The following is a 16,221-nucleotide window of genomic DNA, read 5'->3' as shown; positions in this document are numbered from 1 at the left end:
AAATTAAGATAACTATTGCTATTTTGGTGGAAAATAGTTTTAAGCAACGCTAATATTTTTTATGCTTGAAATATATAGATATTTAAAACAGTTTCTTAAAAGATAATAGTCTATTTTGATAGAAGATTCAAATGGCATTTTAATATGTAATATTAAAACAAGAGTTTTACAAAGTAAAACTAATTTTTAAATTTTTGTAGAAAAAAATGATTTAAAATTTGAAGTGAAATTCATTCTAGGACTAATACTTATATGTATAAATAATAACCATTATATCGTACTAAGTAATAAACACTTCGTGACTAGCATATTAAATGAAAAGTTTTTATATACTTGAAGTGTTGGAAAATCTAATAAACAAACATAATTATTATGATAATAATGGTGTTTTAAGTATTTGGGCTATAGTTTTGAGTAATTTTTGAAATTCATTTGAGAAATTCATATTTCTAAAGGTGTTTTAAATATTTGGGCTTTAATTTTGAGTAATTTTAGAAATTCATTTTAGAAATTCATTTTAGAAATTCATATTTCTAAATAGTTTAAATATAATTTTTAACGTTTTTAGATCGAATAATAAATTTCTGATAGACTCACCTCATTTCCAATTGTGGTTATCTTGACAACGACCTCATCCTTGTTGACATCATGTTGGACAACATCGCCGCTCTGTTCGCGTCCGTTGTAGGTTAAGAAGATGCGTTGTCCTGGCTGTAATTGGATGCTCATTATGGATCGGAAGCCGGGTCCGATTAGATCCGATTCACGAAACTCCTTTGTCATGGCATTACGGCGCAATGCCTGCGCCGGACTGATGTGACCACTGGCGGCAGCGGCGGCAGCTGCAGCGGCACGTCGTGTCTCCACAATAACCGAATCCGATGGAGACACGGATGTTGACGTGGCGGACGCGACGGACGCGTCACCGACACCGACACCGACAGTCGTTTTGAAATCGAATCGAACAATATATCGAGTATCCGCGTTCAACTGGGCATCGCCGGGGGCGAGGAAAGTGGGCGGGGGCATTGGCTCCGGCGGCGGCGCCAATGCACCGGACATTAACGCGGGCGTCTTAACGTCCTGGATTACGCCCGAATACCAGAGTCCGTCCGGACCGGGAGCGCACACTTTGGTGCCGATTATTGAGCGTTTGGCCAAGCGGCGACTGGTTGACATTTTTATATAGATTTATATATATCTATATTCCGATTAATAGATATTGCTGTTATAGGGTGGGGGTTGTGGCACGCGTTTTGCGTGCGTTTTTGTAGCGTTTTTAGCAGTGCTTAAGTGAATTGAACTCTTTTCGCTAATTTCCCTCGCTTCTCTCTTTTCTCACTTGAACGTTCTTGACTTTCTTCTAGTTTTACTATGAACTCAGCATATTAACTTGGCTTTCTTGATTGGCACCAGCATTTTTAGCACTTTTCATTTTTATCTTACGCTCTTTTTATAATTTTTTTTTTTCAACTTTTATTGCACTTTTGTTTATTACACTTTTGCACTTTTACACTTTGAGCTTTACGCTTGTTTCAAGCAACTTGTTGCACACAGTTTTTTTATATTTTGATTTTTATTTATATTGAATTGAATTGAATTGAGTTTTTTATGCTTTTTAAGTCTGGCAAACGTTTTTGGTCAATTTATAGACATTGATTTTATTGAGCTCGCTTAATTTTTTGATAATGTTCTTGTGATAAAGCTCCAGGCAGAGAGTGACACGTTGATTCAGATGCTGATTGTATTCGAGACGCTCTCTAAATGCTTGTGGATGTTGTTGTTGTGGATGTTGTTGTGGATGCAGTGCATCTGATTTTCGGGGCAGCTTCACATGCTCGTCGCTGTGCGTCGCTTTAGCTTTAATGGCTCTAATGTTGCGTTTGTGCCCAAGCATAATCCAATTTGGGGCCTAATTAGCGGCAGCTTGATAGCTTCTTGCAACAGTGCAACAGTAAATGAAACAAGAGTTGCAGCTTTTGATCAACTGAATGTTGTGTCACATGCAATTGTTGTTGTTATCGATATGTTGTTGTTGTTGTTGTAGTTGTTTGCTGTTTTATTTATTATACGTATTGTACTTATGTTTTTATATTGTATTTATAAATGTATTTATACATTTAATATTCTATTTATTGCTTGTTTTGCTTTCACGCTGCTTTCGCTGCCGGTCGTTTCACTTTTTCTTCCAAGTTTTTCTTTCTGCTCTCACACACATACACATGCACTGACGTACACACACACACACAAATACACTGACAAAGCGACAGAGAGCAAAATGAATGCAATCTTCTGCCGCTGTTGTTGTTGTTGTCGTTGTTGTTGCTGATGCTGCACGATTAAATTGTTGTTGTTGATGTTTTTTTTTTTAGTTGTTGTTGGGAGTTACCCAATGCGTTGTTGTTGTTATTTGATGTTACTTAAATAGCAAACAGCCACTGTTGTTATTGTATTTTGTTTGTTCACTATTTTTGTTATTCAATTTCTGCTTGTTGTGATTGTTCAATTTGGCGTCTACTTGATTGACGACGAAGGCGACTCGCAATAAGCGCTTATCGGTCTGTACACGAGAGTTGGCTATCAAAGACTAAACGAGCGGCAACGAGTTACAGTTACGCGCAGCGAGCAACACTCGCATACAATCAAAACTCTCGCTCGCCAGCTCACTCACTCTCTCTTCCTCGCCCTCTCGCGCTCTTTGGCGCGCGCTCTCTGTTGCTGTTGCTGTTGCTTCGTTTTTGTTTTATATTATGCTTTCATTGGACATACACATACCTGCTTGGAAAACTACATAAACGCAGCTGTGTGTGTGTGTGTGTGCGGGTATCTGTGTGTGTGCAAGTTTTTCCCCTGCTGCCAGCATAATAATAAAATACATGCTCTTGAAATCGTTGAAAATGCATTTGCCACATGTCCCAATATGTTTGTATGCATCTCTGTAACATAGGCCCCAACTGAGTTAACAGCAGCGTTCATAACAAAAATGTTAGTTTCTAACGGAGCTGTTAATTTGCCTTGTCGATGTGTCAAGATACTTATAAATGCGCACATAAATACAAACATGCATGCATTGGTATGTACATTCACACATATATACTTAATCGTGTAATGAAGCTTAATTAAATTGTATACTCTCTGTTTACCACCCCCGTTCGGAATTATCGCCAATTTGTAGCTACGCAGTGTCGCTTATCAACATCGTCAGCAACATACATAGATACATAGATACGCAGATACATACACGTACATGTGTGTGTGTGTGTGTGTGTGTCTATGACGCCATCGCCTGTTTGCCAGCATAACAGCAAATGTCGACGTCGACGTCTACATCGCTGCTGCTGCCGACAACCCCAACCCAAAAAAAAACTACGCAGTTAACAAAAAGTTAAACACTTGTCAACATTTTTCACAACGTCAACAGAGCGCCGCATAACTCACTGCATGCGTGTGAGTGTGTGTGTGTCTGTGTGTTTATCAACAACAGAGCATTCAGTGAGAGAGAGACTGAGAAAGAGACGCTACCAACACGATAACAGCTGTTGTTGGCAGTACAGCAACAATGTTGCGAAAACAGCTGTTGAGCAGAGCAAAGCAAAGAGCAAACAACTACATAATAAATGAGAGCGCACACACATCATTTTTCGACACACCAATACCCTAACCGAATGTGTTTTGAACAATGTTAACTGCTGACATTGAGCTGTAATTTTTGTTCGTCCAATAATTTACTTCTAGTTATATTTTTATTTATTTTTAAATTATTAAATTTTTTAATAAATAAGTTCACGACTAAGCATTTACTAAACCAATAAGCTGTTGTAAAATGAATGGGTAATGTTATTGATTTCTCTATGCAGGGCATTTGCTGTAAAAATTGCCGGCCGGTTTTCTGTCAACGTCACAAATTTAACAGTTAAAGAGAGCGCATATCGTATGTTTGTGTGTGTGTGTGTGTGTGAGTCCGTTGGTGGAGAGTGTGATCTTGCTCTCTTTGACTCTCAGCAAGTAACAGCTGCTTTTGTTTACATCGGCATCAATTCTATGTTGCTGCTGTTGTTGATGTTTCCATTGCTGCTGCGCTGCTGCTGCTGCTGTTGCCGCTCTGTTGTTGTTGCTTATTGTTGTGAATGTTGTATGTATTAGCACACAGTATACATATGTACATACATTTTTCTGATATTTGGGGGGCCTTCGTTGTTGCTGTTGCTTTATGTTGGCTGTAGCTGGCTGTTATTGGCATTGTTGTTGCCTTTGGAATGACCTCTGTAGGCATAGCGCAGCGACGCTGGCGTCTCGCAGCGGAGGATGGGGAAGCAAGTGACGAGACTGGCGTCTTTTTTTTTTTGGGCGTTCGCTGCTCGATATCCATCAGCGCTGCAGAGGCCAGCATAGGTACATAAATACATACAGTATTTCAAGAAATTATTTTGACACAAGGTAGTATTCTATTTTAAGTCATTGCCTCTTATTATTTCTGTAATTAAACTAGTTCAAAGAACCACAAGCAACTAAAATTTAATACGCAAAAAGCATTTCGTTATTACTTAATTTAAATTTAAAAAACGAATTTTACTTGTATTTATTTTCTTCTAGTATTTTATTTGCACTAATTTCTGAATATTTTTTCGTCAAAATACTTTCTTGACTAACTGTTTCTTTGTATACATATGTACGGGCGCATAGAATTTTTCGTTGTTGTTGCTATGTATGTTGATATGTATTTTGGGGTGGATTTCATGCCACAAGCTTTTTGAAAACGTCAATTGCGATAGACGCCCAAAATGCGTTGCGTAGTTTCTGGGGATCATAGGGGGCAGAGGTTAAATACATACACAGTCAGATACATTGATATATACATAAATATGATCTGTTAAAGCTTTAATATTTACATAAAATATGTGAGATTAAAATTCGTTTAATCTTGACCGGATTATAATAAGTTGATCATTGAAATGCGCATTGGAGAGACGGACAAACGGACGGACGGACGGACAGACAGACAACCTGTGGCAAGTGAGCGACGGCGTCCAACTGCAAAGATGCGTTATCTGACAAATTCAATTAATCATTTCTTGAGTGAAAATTCCAAAGCGCAAAATAAGCAGACGTAGCAACAACAACAGCAACAACTACAAATGGTGTTCAACAGAGCGTTGCTGGCATAACAACAAATACGCAGTTACGAAAAACAAAGCAACAACAACAACAGCAACGAAAGCAGCGCAGCGACTGCCTTTGAATGCAATCTTTGAGTTACAAAACCAAACGAAACAAAACGAAAAGAAACGCAAAAAGCAAAACCAAAACAAAGCGTTAGATAGAGTAAGACAGCAACAGCAAGCAGCACATCATACACACACACTCACACACATTGACATATTTACTAAACTGGAAAATAGGTCAACCAGCTGAGAGGGCAAATCAACAGTCTGCTAACTCGCTCTAACGTTGCTCATTGCAAAGAGAGTATTTATTAAGGCATGTATGTGTGTGTGTGTGTTTGTGAGAGCATAACATTAACATTGTAAGAGCAAGCATTGACAATTAGAACGGGAACTGCTGTTAGTTAACAGCGGCCTCAATTCGTCTGATTGGAATGAGCCAAGTGGACATATAGTGGGTGGTTTGTAAAGTTTTTCACATTATTCAAGTCCTATAGAGCTATGTCAGCAAAATGTGTAATTTTATTGAATTTTTATGAAATTCAAACCGGATTTCTTGATTTCTTTCGCTTTAACTGTAATTTGTTGTTGTTATTTTTATTTTTAACTTGCAACGTTGTTGCTGTTGTTGCTGCTGCTCTTGTTGCTGCTGTTGCTGTTACTGTAGTTGTTTGGTAGGGCGCTGCTTTTATTTTTTTCTCGCGTTTTGTATTCATGTTATGTGTGTGTGATTTTGATTCGATTCAATTTGAAACCGGATTTTCAAAATACATAAGTGTAAATACGTATACATGCGTCGATGTAAATATGTATGTATGTATGTGTGTGTGTTGCTGGGTATCCCAATAAAACTTGGCTCCTATCGAAAGTAACTTCAAACCACATGTTAAGTAACGTAAGAGCAGTTGCTAAATCTGACGTTTTCCATTCGCTATTATACAGGGGTGAAACGCTGAAAGAAGGGTAGCATTGCAAGGTAGTTTGGCAGGGCTTCTGTTATGGCTCTGTTAACGCCCATTTCCCTTTCCAACGCCCATTTCCAAGAACAACGTTGCAGAAGGCCTTCTTGTAGAAGGCAGTAGAGCAGGCCTGCTGCGTTCGCTACGAACATAATGCTTTCAAAAGGCATTGCTTTGGAGTGGATAAGCAACGTACATTAAAACACAATAAATATTGAAAATGCATATATATTTGCTTAGACAAATGTGATATATAAATAATAACATAATGAAAATATTTATATTTAAATCTATAAATAGTATATATTCCCCCCAGTGCGTTGTCTCGTCTTGGTTCGGTTTTCTCTATTCCAAAGGCGTCGGCTTGGTTTTGCGTGTGCATCCACACTTTAAGAAATGAAAAAAAAATTAATTACTTTAAGAATTAAAATCTGTATTACATAAAATAGAATCTACTCGTACTTACATTTCAATATAATGTCGAACCACGCATTTTTACGTATTTATACATACATAAATCATATATTTGACGGCTCCTAAATAAATAAATAAAATATTATAATATAAATATAAATAAATAAATGCAATGTATAAATGCAAAAGAAATTACTATATTTTTATACTTACACAATGTAAAAATAATATTTTTCCAAGTTTTCATATTTCAAAATCACTTTGCAAACACGTGCGCACTCGACGGCAGCTTCTTCTTTTTTGCGATAGAAAAATTACAAGTATATGAAGATCATCCACAAAAGAATGAAAAAAACATAAAGAAAAAACTGTAAAAATTGCGCTAATTATGCTATGTCCGCTCTTTCGTGGTGGTTAACAGAGTTTGTGCCTGTCTTTGCGAAGGCGAGGGCGTGTCAAAATACATAGCAGAGCAGCGAACGTTTTGAAAGACCTGGCGTTTAGCCTTCCAAAGTCAGCAAATGCAACGTACTCCTATTGCAAGGCTTTTTTGAGCTCTCTTAGCACCCTGTCAAGACATATACTACTCATTTTGCATGAATCATAAGGTTGCCAGAAGGAATTGCTTGGCGGAACACGTTGCTCCGGGTTTTACTGGGATGTCATTACATTTTCATTCAATTTGTTTTTGTTGTTGTTGGCTTTTGCTGCAGATTGTTCTGATGGTTACCAATGGAATACCAACTTTCCATTATCGCCATTACCAACAAAGAGCTCATTGAGCCTGTCCTGAGCTCAATCTAGCCAATTTCGTTTTAAGACCTCAAATTAAAAAAATATATATATTTAAAATTATTATCATAGAAACATTTTAAAAGTGTTTTTTGCAGGGAATCAAACCGAAACATATATATAGGTTACGCTTTCGGTTCCGGTACGTAACGGTACAACAAATCAATTTTGAAACATTTTAAAATTTTAAGATGTCGTTTTATAATAAGGGCAAAATATCTTTTTTGAACGAATTTAAAAATGTTTGAATGCAGAATGTATTGAGATGCCAAACTATGATCAAAATGACATTTCGCTTGAAAATCGGTTCAGTTTTGATCAAGTTATGACAGTTTGAAGTTGGTGAGACTGCAGAGTTCGCCACTTTACAAGTCCAAATTTTTGATCAATTTTGCATGATTTTTTACAAAAAAATCAAAGGTCTCAGAATCAAGTTTAAAGTGTTGTTTTATACTAATTACGATATAAGGAGTTGATTTAAAGTGAAAACGTAAGATTTAAAATTTTGAATTTTCGAAATTTCAAAGGGGGGACCCTTAGCATCGAAATCAATATCTAGTAGAATCTAGAGAAAAATATTTTTTTTTAAGAATTTAATAAAATTTAAATGCAGAATCAATTAAAATGTCAAATAATGATTAAAATGACATTCCGCTTCAAAATCGGTTCAGTTTTAATCAAGTTATGACAGTTTGAAGTTGGTCAGACTGCAGAGTTCGCCACTTTACAAGTCCAGATTTTTGATCAATTTTGCATGATTTTTTACAAAAAAATCAAAGGTCTCAGAATCAAGTTTAAAGTGTTGTTTTATACTAATTACGATATAAGGAGTTGATTTAAAGTGAAAACTTGAGATTTAAAATTTTGAATTTTCGAAATTTCAAAAGGGGGACCCTTAGCATCGAAATCAAATCTTGGTCGAAAATAATTAAATTTTCTAAATGAACAAAAATTGAATACAGAATGAATTTAGAGGCCAAATCATGATCAAAATGACATTCCACTTGAAAATCGGTTCAGTTTTGATCAAGTTATGACAGTTGGAAGTTGGACAACTCTTTGACCCAGCAACTTTACCACAACCGTACCAGTACAAACGTTTCGTATTTTTTTGGATATTGTATTTTTTGTAAAATTTATATTCCAGTGACAACACATAAATTATAAAAAATCAGTTGTATTTGTGTAGTTTTGTTTGCATATTTACTTAGAAATGTTTAAATACAAAATTATGAAAAACTTATTAATGAACGATAATTAAATTGTATTTCCATTATAACTATTTGATGTCATTACTTATTTAATCAATAAAAAAAAGCTTAGACACTGATATAGTAATACATAAATATTTAATGCATATTATTATAATTATATTGTAGTTTAATTTGTTTATTTGATAGAAATACTTACATAAAAAATTATGAAAAACTTTAATATAAACAATAATTGAATTAAGTTTCCACTATAGTTATTTGATGACATTACTTTTTTAATAATTAATGAAACTCTGACTCTGATAGAAATATACATGAATATATTTATATTAATATGTATCCTATGTATCTGCAATTTTGCCAGTTTATGCCACAGAATTAGTTGAATGATTGTAATTGCCCCCTTCAGAGGTGGCTGTCAAAAGGCGCATATCAAGCTGTCCATGGACACCGTTTGTGGCAGTGTGGCAGTGTGTGTGTGGATGTGCCACAAATGTGTGTTCAGTTGTCCATCAAGGTTGTCAGTGGCAAAAGATGGACGGGATCGCTGGGCAGTTGGGTGGGTAGGGGAAGGGGAAGGGGAAGGGGCAACACTGTTGAAATTTGGATTAAACAGTTGCAAGTTGCGTGCTGGCTCATTAGAATGTTCCACCTGATGTTTACCTGGCATTGTTTGCGTATTGTATAAGGCAAAAAACTGAAATCATAATGAAAATCAAGTTAACAATTGGCGAAGAAGGAAGAGGAGGGGAATCGGAGAATGGCCCGAGGTCGTCTGATTGATGTGCACATGATGTCAGCGCCAGGAAGCATAAATTCTAGACGAAAGATGAGCGTTGGCATTACAAGACTCTTCAAGTTGCAAGTTGCAAGTTGCAAGTTGCCGGTTGCCAGTTGCAGATACAAATTTATGTCATGTCCAGCATTTTGACAACCGGTTTGTCCCACCAGTTGTAGAGGGGGGGGAGGGTCAAATGTTCACCTGGCTGAAAGAAAACTTGACATGGCTAACAAACTAATTTCACCGATCAACAGATACGGCATGGGGTATGCAGCATGGGGCATGCAGCAATTCAATTGCCGCTCCCAGTGCCACACATCGAACATAATGCCGTTTGGTCTTTGTGCGTGGCAATGTTGACATTTGGTCATAAATTTTCGTGGAAAGCAGACGAAACGGAGAGACAAACATTTTCATTGTTTTCATGCAAGACGTTGTTGTTGTTGTTGTTGTTGTTGTTGTTGTTATGTATACAAAGCAGCAACTAGCGAAATGGAATGCTGGAACTCCCCCTCAGTTTAAAAAGAAGCAGAAGAAGAAGAGCTGCGTACAGCTGTCAACATGTAGAAAGAACAAAATTTGTTATTATTGTTTGTCAAGTGAACTTTGAACCGGGTGTAATTGCCCAAACAAGCTGATAAACATACAAGAGATTAACCATAAATACATATATGTATATACATATAACTGATAAAATGGTTGGACTTGGACTTGCAACATTTAAAACAAATGAACATAAATGGGGCACGTCGCAACCTGAGGCAGCAGTGAAAATATGTTGACCTACTTTTAGCATTCAGCACAAACTTACATATGTATACAAGCAAAAGACATATAAAGTATGTATGTGCATCACTCACTCCTTGATGAAAATTCCAGACAAACTTCAGCTGCAAATATTTCATAGAACATATGACATTTTTTATGAAAATTGTTGATCAAATTAATGGTGAGCTTAAAAGTGCGCATACAAAGCTTAAATACATATATGTATGCGTGTATTCCCATGTATTCAATCTCAATCCGATGGCAGGCATCAAGGACAAATTCACCGTGCCAAGGGCAGCATTCAGTTACTTGACCCACTTTCCCTCCACGCCTATGTATACTAACTATATGGCTGCCGAGCCAAAAAGTGGAGCAATGTTTTATGCCCCCTCCCCTAACGGTTGAGAGCTTTGAGAGCTTTGCGCTTTTGCCAGCAGCAGCTTTTATTTAAAGCTTCTACACAATTAACTGGGGTGACTCAATGCAAAAGTCACGAATTTTCTGCATATGCCTAAAAGTATGCAACACTTTTGAGACAACAAGATGCGCTTGAATTTATACATTCAAGTATTATTTTTAAAATTAAATAAAACTTTATAAAATTTATACTTAATGAACTTTTTAATTAAATAAAATATATCTGGACTAAATAATTTTGGGGAAGTTTATGGTATAAAAGGTAGCCGGTTTTTTCAACTTTGCAAAATTGTGCGAACAAATTAAATCTCTGACATTTATAATTTCAAACGGCTATTTTAAACGAAAAGTTTTTCCAAACGTAAAAAATTTGATTTACAACCGAAATATATAAATTTCTTTGTTATTTTATTAGTTGCTTGTACTTCCATACATCGGAATTGTGCCTTTTATATTATATAAAATAAAATAAAATAAAAATATATTAATAAATAAATTTCTCTGTGTATTTCTTTATTATAATTTTTGCACAGTAGAAGACATGATACATAGATCACATTTTATAGCTATTGAATACATTTAAGGTCTCAATACACTAATATTAGAAGCTAAAATACAAAATAATATCAATACTTTTAATGAAACTTCAACAACTTCGGCCATATTTAAATGCAGCAAATGATACAAGACAAAAAATGACCATCACCGAAAATAATACGATATAATAGGCAAGCTTTCCTTCCTGGGGTTGCACTGCATTAAATTGGGCGTGGCATTTTGCTGTTAGCGGTATGGGGTGCTCATAAAGAGATGAATAGCAAGTCACAGTTATTCCTAGTTTCTGTAAATAAAAAATACCATCCTTGAACATTGAATTTTACTATAAATGAATGATTACCAACCTTTGCGTGATTATAAACTAGAATATTATCTGGATCATTGCAATCACATTCAAACCGATTGCCCAAAATCGAGATGTTAATATTGCAATCGATGAGAAATAGATCCTTAATATTAGTCAACTTATTATGGCTAAGGTTGAGTGATTTTAGGCGCACGCAATGCTTCAACAATTTACCAGGAATACGTTCAATTAAATTTTCTGATAAATCAATGTGTAGAGTTTTATTAAAGCTATGATCAAACATCTCAGATGGGACTTCAGTGTAGTTATTGTTTTTCAACAATATTTCGTATGGTTCACTCTTTGACAGATAATTGAAGTCTATGTTTGATTGATTTGAGCAGTCTGCCGATAGTTTTGATTTGAATACCATTTTGAAATAGCATCCGCATTGTTTGAATCGAGAATCCGTTGAAAGTCGCAAAGGTAATGCGAAAATAAAAATAATTGCCATAAATGACATCATCATTATCTGAAAAAAATAAATTAAATAATAATAAATAATTTAAATGTAATTTATAAAATTTTTGTTTATTGACAGTATATGTAAATATGATCTTATTGTTAAACCGCTTATTTTAATATTGGCTCGTCTGTTCTTAATAAAATTTAGTTGTCTATAAATAATTTTAAAAATAGAATTTGTAGCCAGTTGTTAAAAAAAATTGTGTTTGATTATAATGAAGTAGATAAGAATTAAACAAATTGCTACCAACAGGGACTCACTGAATAAGTACTAGTCATCAACTTAATATCTAATCTAATCAAATCTCATCCGACGTAATTTGTTGTGCATATTTGCCAAATTCAATATTTTAAAAAAAAAATCTTTAATTTCTAATATATTATATTAATGAACAGCTTTAATTTACCAGACATCATGATATTTATAAAGTTGTCATAAAATTATACTAAATAAAAGTTCATTAAAAGTAAATAGAACTCTTTTCTAATATGTAGTATACCAGTTTCTATTTAGTTTCAAAAGAGTGTCACTCGATTGATTTAATATTTATGCCAAAACACAAGATTCAATCCATATTTCACAATACCTTTTTAATAAAAACTTTAATAAAAATCAGGTTGATCAATAAAAAAAAAAAAAAAGAATAAATAGTAAACCTTTAAACTGCAGTTGAGGTATAATTTCACAATTGAAGACAATTGAAGACTGATGAGTTGTATAGAAAAGCCCTGCTAACAACAATAACTAAGACTCATAACAAAATTTTTCTGATTTCTTTTATCAATACTGTTCACTTTATTGGCCATCGATTGGAACCCATTACTAAAATTATAATTCAATTATATTTTTTGACATATTTACAATAAAAAAAAAATTTACTTGCACATAGACTAAACTGCATTGATTAGATATTGGTATGACGTGATCAATATTGTCAGTAAGCGCTTTTTCCAGAATGATTAAGAAATTGCAATCAATTTTGTTGTAAACTGTTGATAAGTATCAAGTTGAACAATTTTTCACTATTTTAGAAGACAAGTTACGTGGTTCGAATAACAAACTTTAGTAATTTCTATTCTTATGACACATAGTATACAAATACTCGAACTCGGAAAAATATAATGTGGAATAAAATTAATCCCATACGGTAAAAAAAGTTCGGTAACACTTCATTGCAGTAAGGCTTTTAAATCGCTCTAAGAAAATATATTGGTTTTATAAGAAGTTCTTTATACTTGAATTTAATATTTTTGCCTTTTTTGACAATTTCAATTTCAATGCTTGAAACATTACAATTCTACATATAGTCTAACAATAACAATTTTATCACGAACACGAGCTTAAAAATAAGAATTGTAGACTTCAATTATCTAAGACATAAAAAGTGAAATATATTATTTAAATTATAAGGGTATTCAAATTCCTTATTAAATTTCTATATGTGCAATATTGTCTTTTTAATTATGTATTTAAATTTAAATATACTATATGTATGATTATTTGAGCAAGCATACACTTAACCTCATTATCAGTATCACTCGCTTTAAAACTCGTACATATATATAAACACACTGATATTCACACACTTGCGTATTCTTCTTTATTTACAGAAAACAGATTAAAGTATTCAGTTCAGTTTAGTTGAGACTTATGCTTAAAGAACTGCAGTAATGTTTTTTATTAAATGCAAGCGAAATATTAAAATATGCGCAAACATTTTGGATCTAAGACATAAATTTGCTATAGCATAAATATTTATTATTAAAATTCGATAATATTCGTATCGCCAATTTTGGAACTTACAATGGAATATAAATATAAATATTTATGACTATATGGATACCATTCTAAGTAAGTACTCAAATACTCTATCGATCTAATCTCATTAATATATTCTTTATGCAGATCGTAGCCAGTGGAAAAGGTTAATTAAAATTGTGTTTCCTGCAGTGACTCACAGACGAATTAAAACCTTATCGAGGGATTGCACTTGAAGTATCGGAAGAATCTTCTGTACTGCGCTTTGTTTTGGTTAAACCGAGATTCTCTGGAAAAAACTTTCACATAAGCTCAAAATTCTTTGAGTATACACTAGGACTATTTCATCAACTTAACTAAACTTTACTTATATGGGGAAAAATGTAAATTATTAGGCTGTATATACTTGATCTGTATCAACAGCCGTTTCTTTGTATGTTTATATAACTTCGATCTCAGAGACTATAAAAAGTAGTTTCTTCCAATTTAGAATCGGTATTTAATAATATTTAAAGTTGACAAAAGTGTGCATTATATGAACCAAAGTAGATTATTTATTCTTGACTTGCATCAACAGCTAAGATATTAAGGCCTTTCCGTTAATTAGCCCAAAATCTGTAATGTCTTCACACAGAGAGACTATAAATTAATTAAACAGATATTTTTGAATCCTGTCTACCTTGTCATCTTAAACCCCTATAAAATGATGCTCTCCTTATGCTAATTAAATATTTTTTTTAATATTATTCCTTTTTTTTTAAATTAAATACAAGGAAGTTAACAGTGACTGTAAAATAATAAATATAAATACCTTGTACTCTAAATGTCCCAGCAAAGAAATTCAGGAGACTATTTTTCATAGTGAGGAGCCATGGAAAGAAAAAGCAGCACGAATGTAAATGTATATGTATGTATACATCGCTCAAAATAAAAATTTGCAACGTGTTAACTTTTAAAGTATTTAATTTGCACCTTGCAGCTATATGAAAAAATCTTTCAATTCTCACATGAAAATATAAATTTGATATTTTACCAGCTATGACAGTCCTGAAGTAAATATGCGATTTGTATATATGAATGTGTGGGTGTTAACTGCGATCGAACATTCTGGAAAAAAATTTACTTACTTCTTGTTACTGTATGGCGAAATTTGTAAGAATAGTTCCAAAGCAGAAACTTTAAAGCGTTGAACAGAACACGTTGTGCAAATAAAATTAATCAGGCGATATCTATAATGAAAATAAATATAGTGCCATATTTGGTTTTGTATATTTGTCAAGAGTGTAAGTATATATACTAATATTGTGAGTTATATTGAGTTTGTATTGGCTCCAAAGTGAGTATAAGTAATTTAGATTCATATTTTTGAAGATCACTACGCACATCCTGTGAGCTTTTAAGCTACGTTTTCACCGGCGCTTTTAGAACCGCAAATCTCTTTGTTGCACGCATATATATGTATGTGTCAGTGTGCTTCCATGTGCAGTAAATGATTTTGAAACAAAACTTACAAACTTTAGATTGAACGACTGTTGTACAATTTGAGCACAGTTTGGATTAAAAATTAATGCTTTTTTATAGTCACCATTCGAAATAGCCAAACACACACTATACTTACTAAATTTAATGGCAGCCATATTTTTTCTTTTTTTCCATCTATATTTTTCCTATCGGTATGCAAGGGTTGCATTGCGAGTTGACGTGATCGATATGTATTATTTCCGATAGCAATTAATCTGAGCAAACGTAAAATAGAGATTGATAAAATTAAATAATTAATTATAATATGTCTTTAATTAATTAATATATACGATTTATTCATTTTTTTTAAATTAAAAAAGCTTTCGTTCTAATTTTCAGAAGCTAAAATTTTTTATATTAAAAGTAATATATAAAAAATTTATGTGCGAGTTTTATATTTTTATTGCTTAATTTACAGATAAACAGATTCACTGATAAATCAAATATAATCACATACAAATTTTAAATTCATTACGAATTTGTTTTGATTTCAAGCAGTGCACAGCTTGCTTTCTTGGTTGTTGACTCGACTAACATGAATTGTGAGTTATTTTGAAAGCAGTGCACAGATTACGCGCGCATGTTTAAATCCATTGCATATAACAATAGTTTGTTGTTAAATATAAGCAAAAATAATTTATTATTATTTAACTATTTATTTTTAAAATTGAAATTTATTCAAATATATAATAAGATATATATATAAAAGGCAGCAAATTGGGATAGTCATTGTTACACCTGCCGTATACTTAATATCATTGATTTTAAAACATAAATATACAATTTATAATTATTATGTCTAAATATTTAAGTTTCTTTGTAAATTCTTCTTTGACTGCTTTTAATTGATGCTAAATAAATAAATAATTTATGAAAAAAAGGCATATCACATTAAAGACTGTAATAATAAATAAATAAATAGAGTTGTACACAGAATTACAACCACACTATTCGAATTTAAGCCTAATTGTAGAAAATCTATTGTAATTGCTAGAAAATTAAGCTTTTATTTGGAAAACAGTCTGTTATGCTGTTTGGCAACACTGGTGGCTTTTATTTCGTCTC

At 33.3% G+C, this 16,221-nt stretch overlaps 2 protein-coding genes and 2 long non-coding RNA genes across 6 annotated transcripts in view; 1 reads left to right on the top strand and 3 right to left on the bottom strand.

Moving 5' to 3' along the window:
- Positions 1 to 1,211, bottom strand: part of LOC117792396 — a 144,414-nt gene extending 143,203 nt beyond the window's left edge. The window contains 1 exon segment of the mRNA XM_034632527.1: positions 598 to 1,211. Within this exon segment, the coding sequence (XP_034488418.1) occupies positions 598 to 1,179 (582 nt within the window). The 5' untranslated portion in view covers positions 1,180 to 1,211.
- Positions 1,212 to 1,342: 131 nt separating this feature from the next.
- Positions 1,343 to 2,612, bottom strand: LOC117792399. Its single transcript, XM_034632530.1, has one exon. It carries the CDS (start codon positions 1,895 to 1,897, stop codon positions 1,619 to 1,621), a length of 279 nt encoding a protein of 92 aa, XP_034488421.1. The 5' UTR covers positions 1,898 to 2,612; the 3' UTR covers positions 1,343 to 1,618.
- Positions 2,613 to 10,999: 8,387 nt separating this feature from the next.
- LOC117791992 lies at positions 11,000 to 15,168 on the bottom strand. 3 transcript variants are annotated; one of them, XR_004618127.1, is made up of 5 exons: positions 15,147 to 15,161; positions 14,763 to 14,864; positions 14,447 to 14,484; positions 11,410 to 11,883; positions 11,000 to 11,348 (listed from the first exon to the last, which is right to left on the bottom strand). It is a non-coding gene; the product is annotated as an uncharacterized LOC117791992 (long non-coding RNA). The 3 variants fall into 3 exon arrangements; XR_004618128.1 differs by lacking the exon at positions 14,447 to 14,484; XR_004618129.1 differs by lacking the exons at positions 14,447 to 14,484; positions 14,763 to 14,864 and having other exon boundaries at positions 15,147 to 15,168.
- On the top strand, positions 13,400 to 14,169 carry LOC117791993. Its single transcript, XR_004618130.1, has 2 exons — positions 13,400 to 13,728; positions 13,783 to 14,169. It is a non-coding gene; the product is annotated as an uncharacterized LOC117791993 (long non-coding RNA).
- Positions 15,169 to 16,221: the final 1,053 nt, after the last annotated feature.

Source organism: Drosophila innubila (assembly GCF_004354385.1).
Source record: "Drosophila innubila isolate TH190305 chromosome 3R unlocalized genomic scaffold, UK_Dinn_1.0 2_E_3R, whole genome shotgun sequence".
Lineage (NCBI taxonomy): Eukaryota > Metazoa > Arthropoda > Insecta > Diptera > Drosophilidae > Drosophila > Drosophila innubila.
Note: the sequence above shows the minus strand (reverse complement) of the source record. Positions and strands in the feature narration are given on the sequence as shown.

What these genes read in the sequence shown, in the direction of transcription:
- LOC117792399 (XM_034632530.1), bottom strand. Translation starts at nt 1,897, where the DNA reads ATGCTTGGGCACAAACGCAACATTAGAGCCATTAAAGCTAAAGCGACG.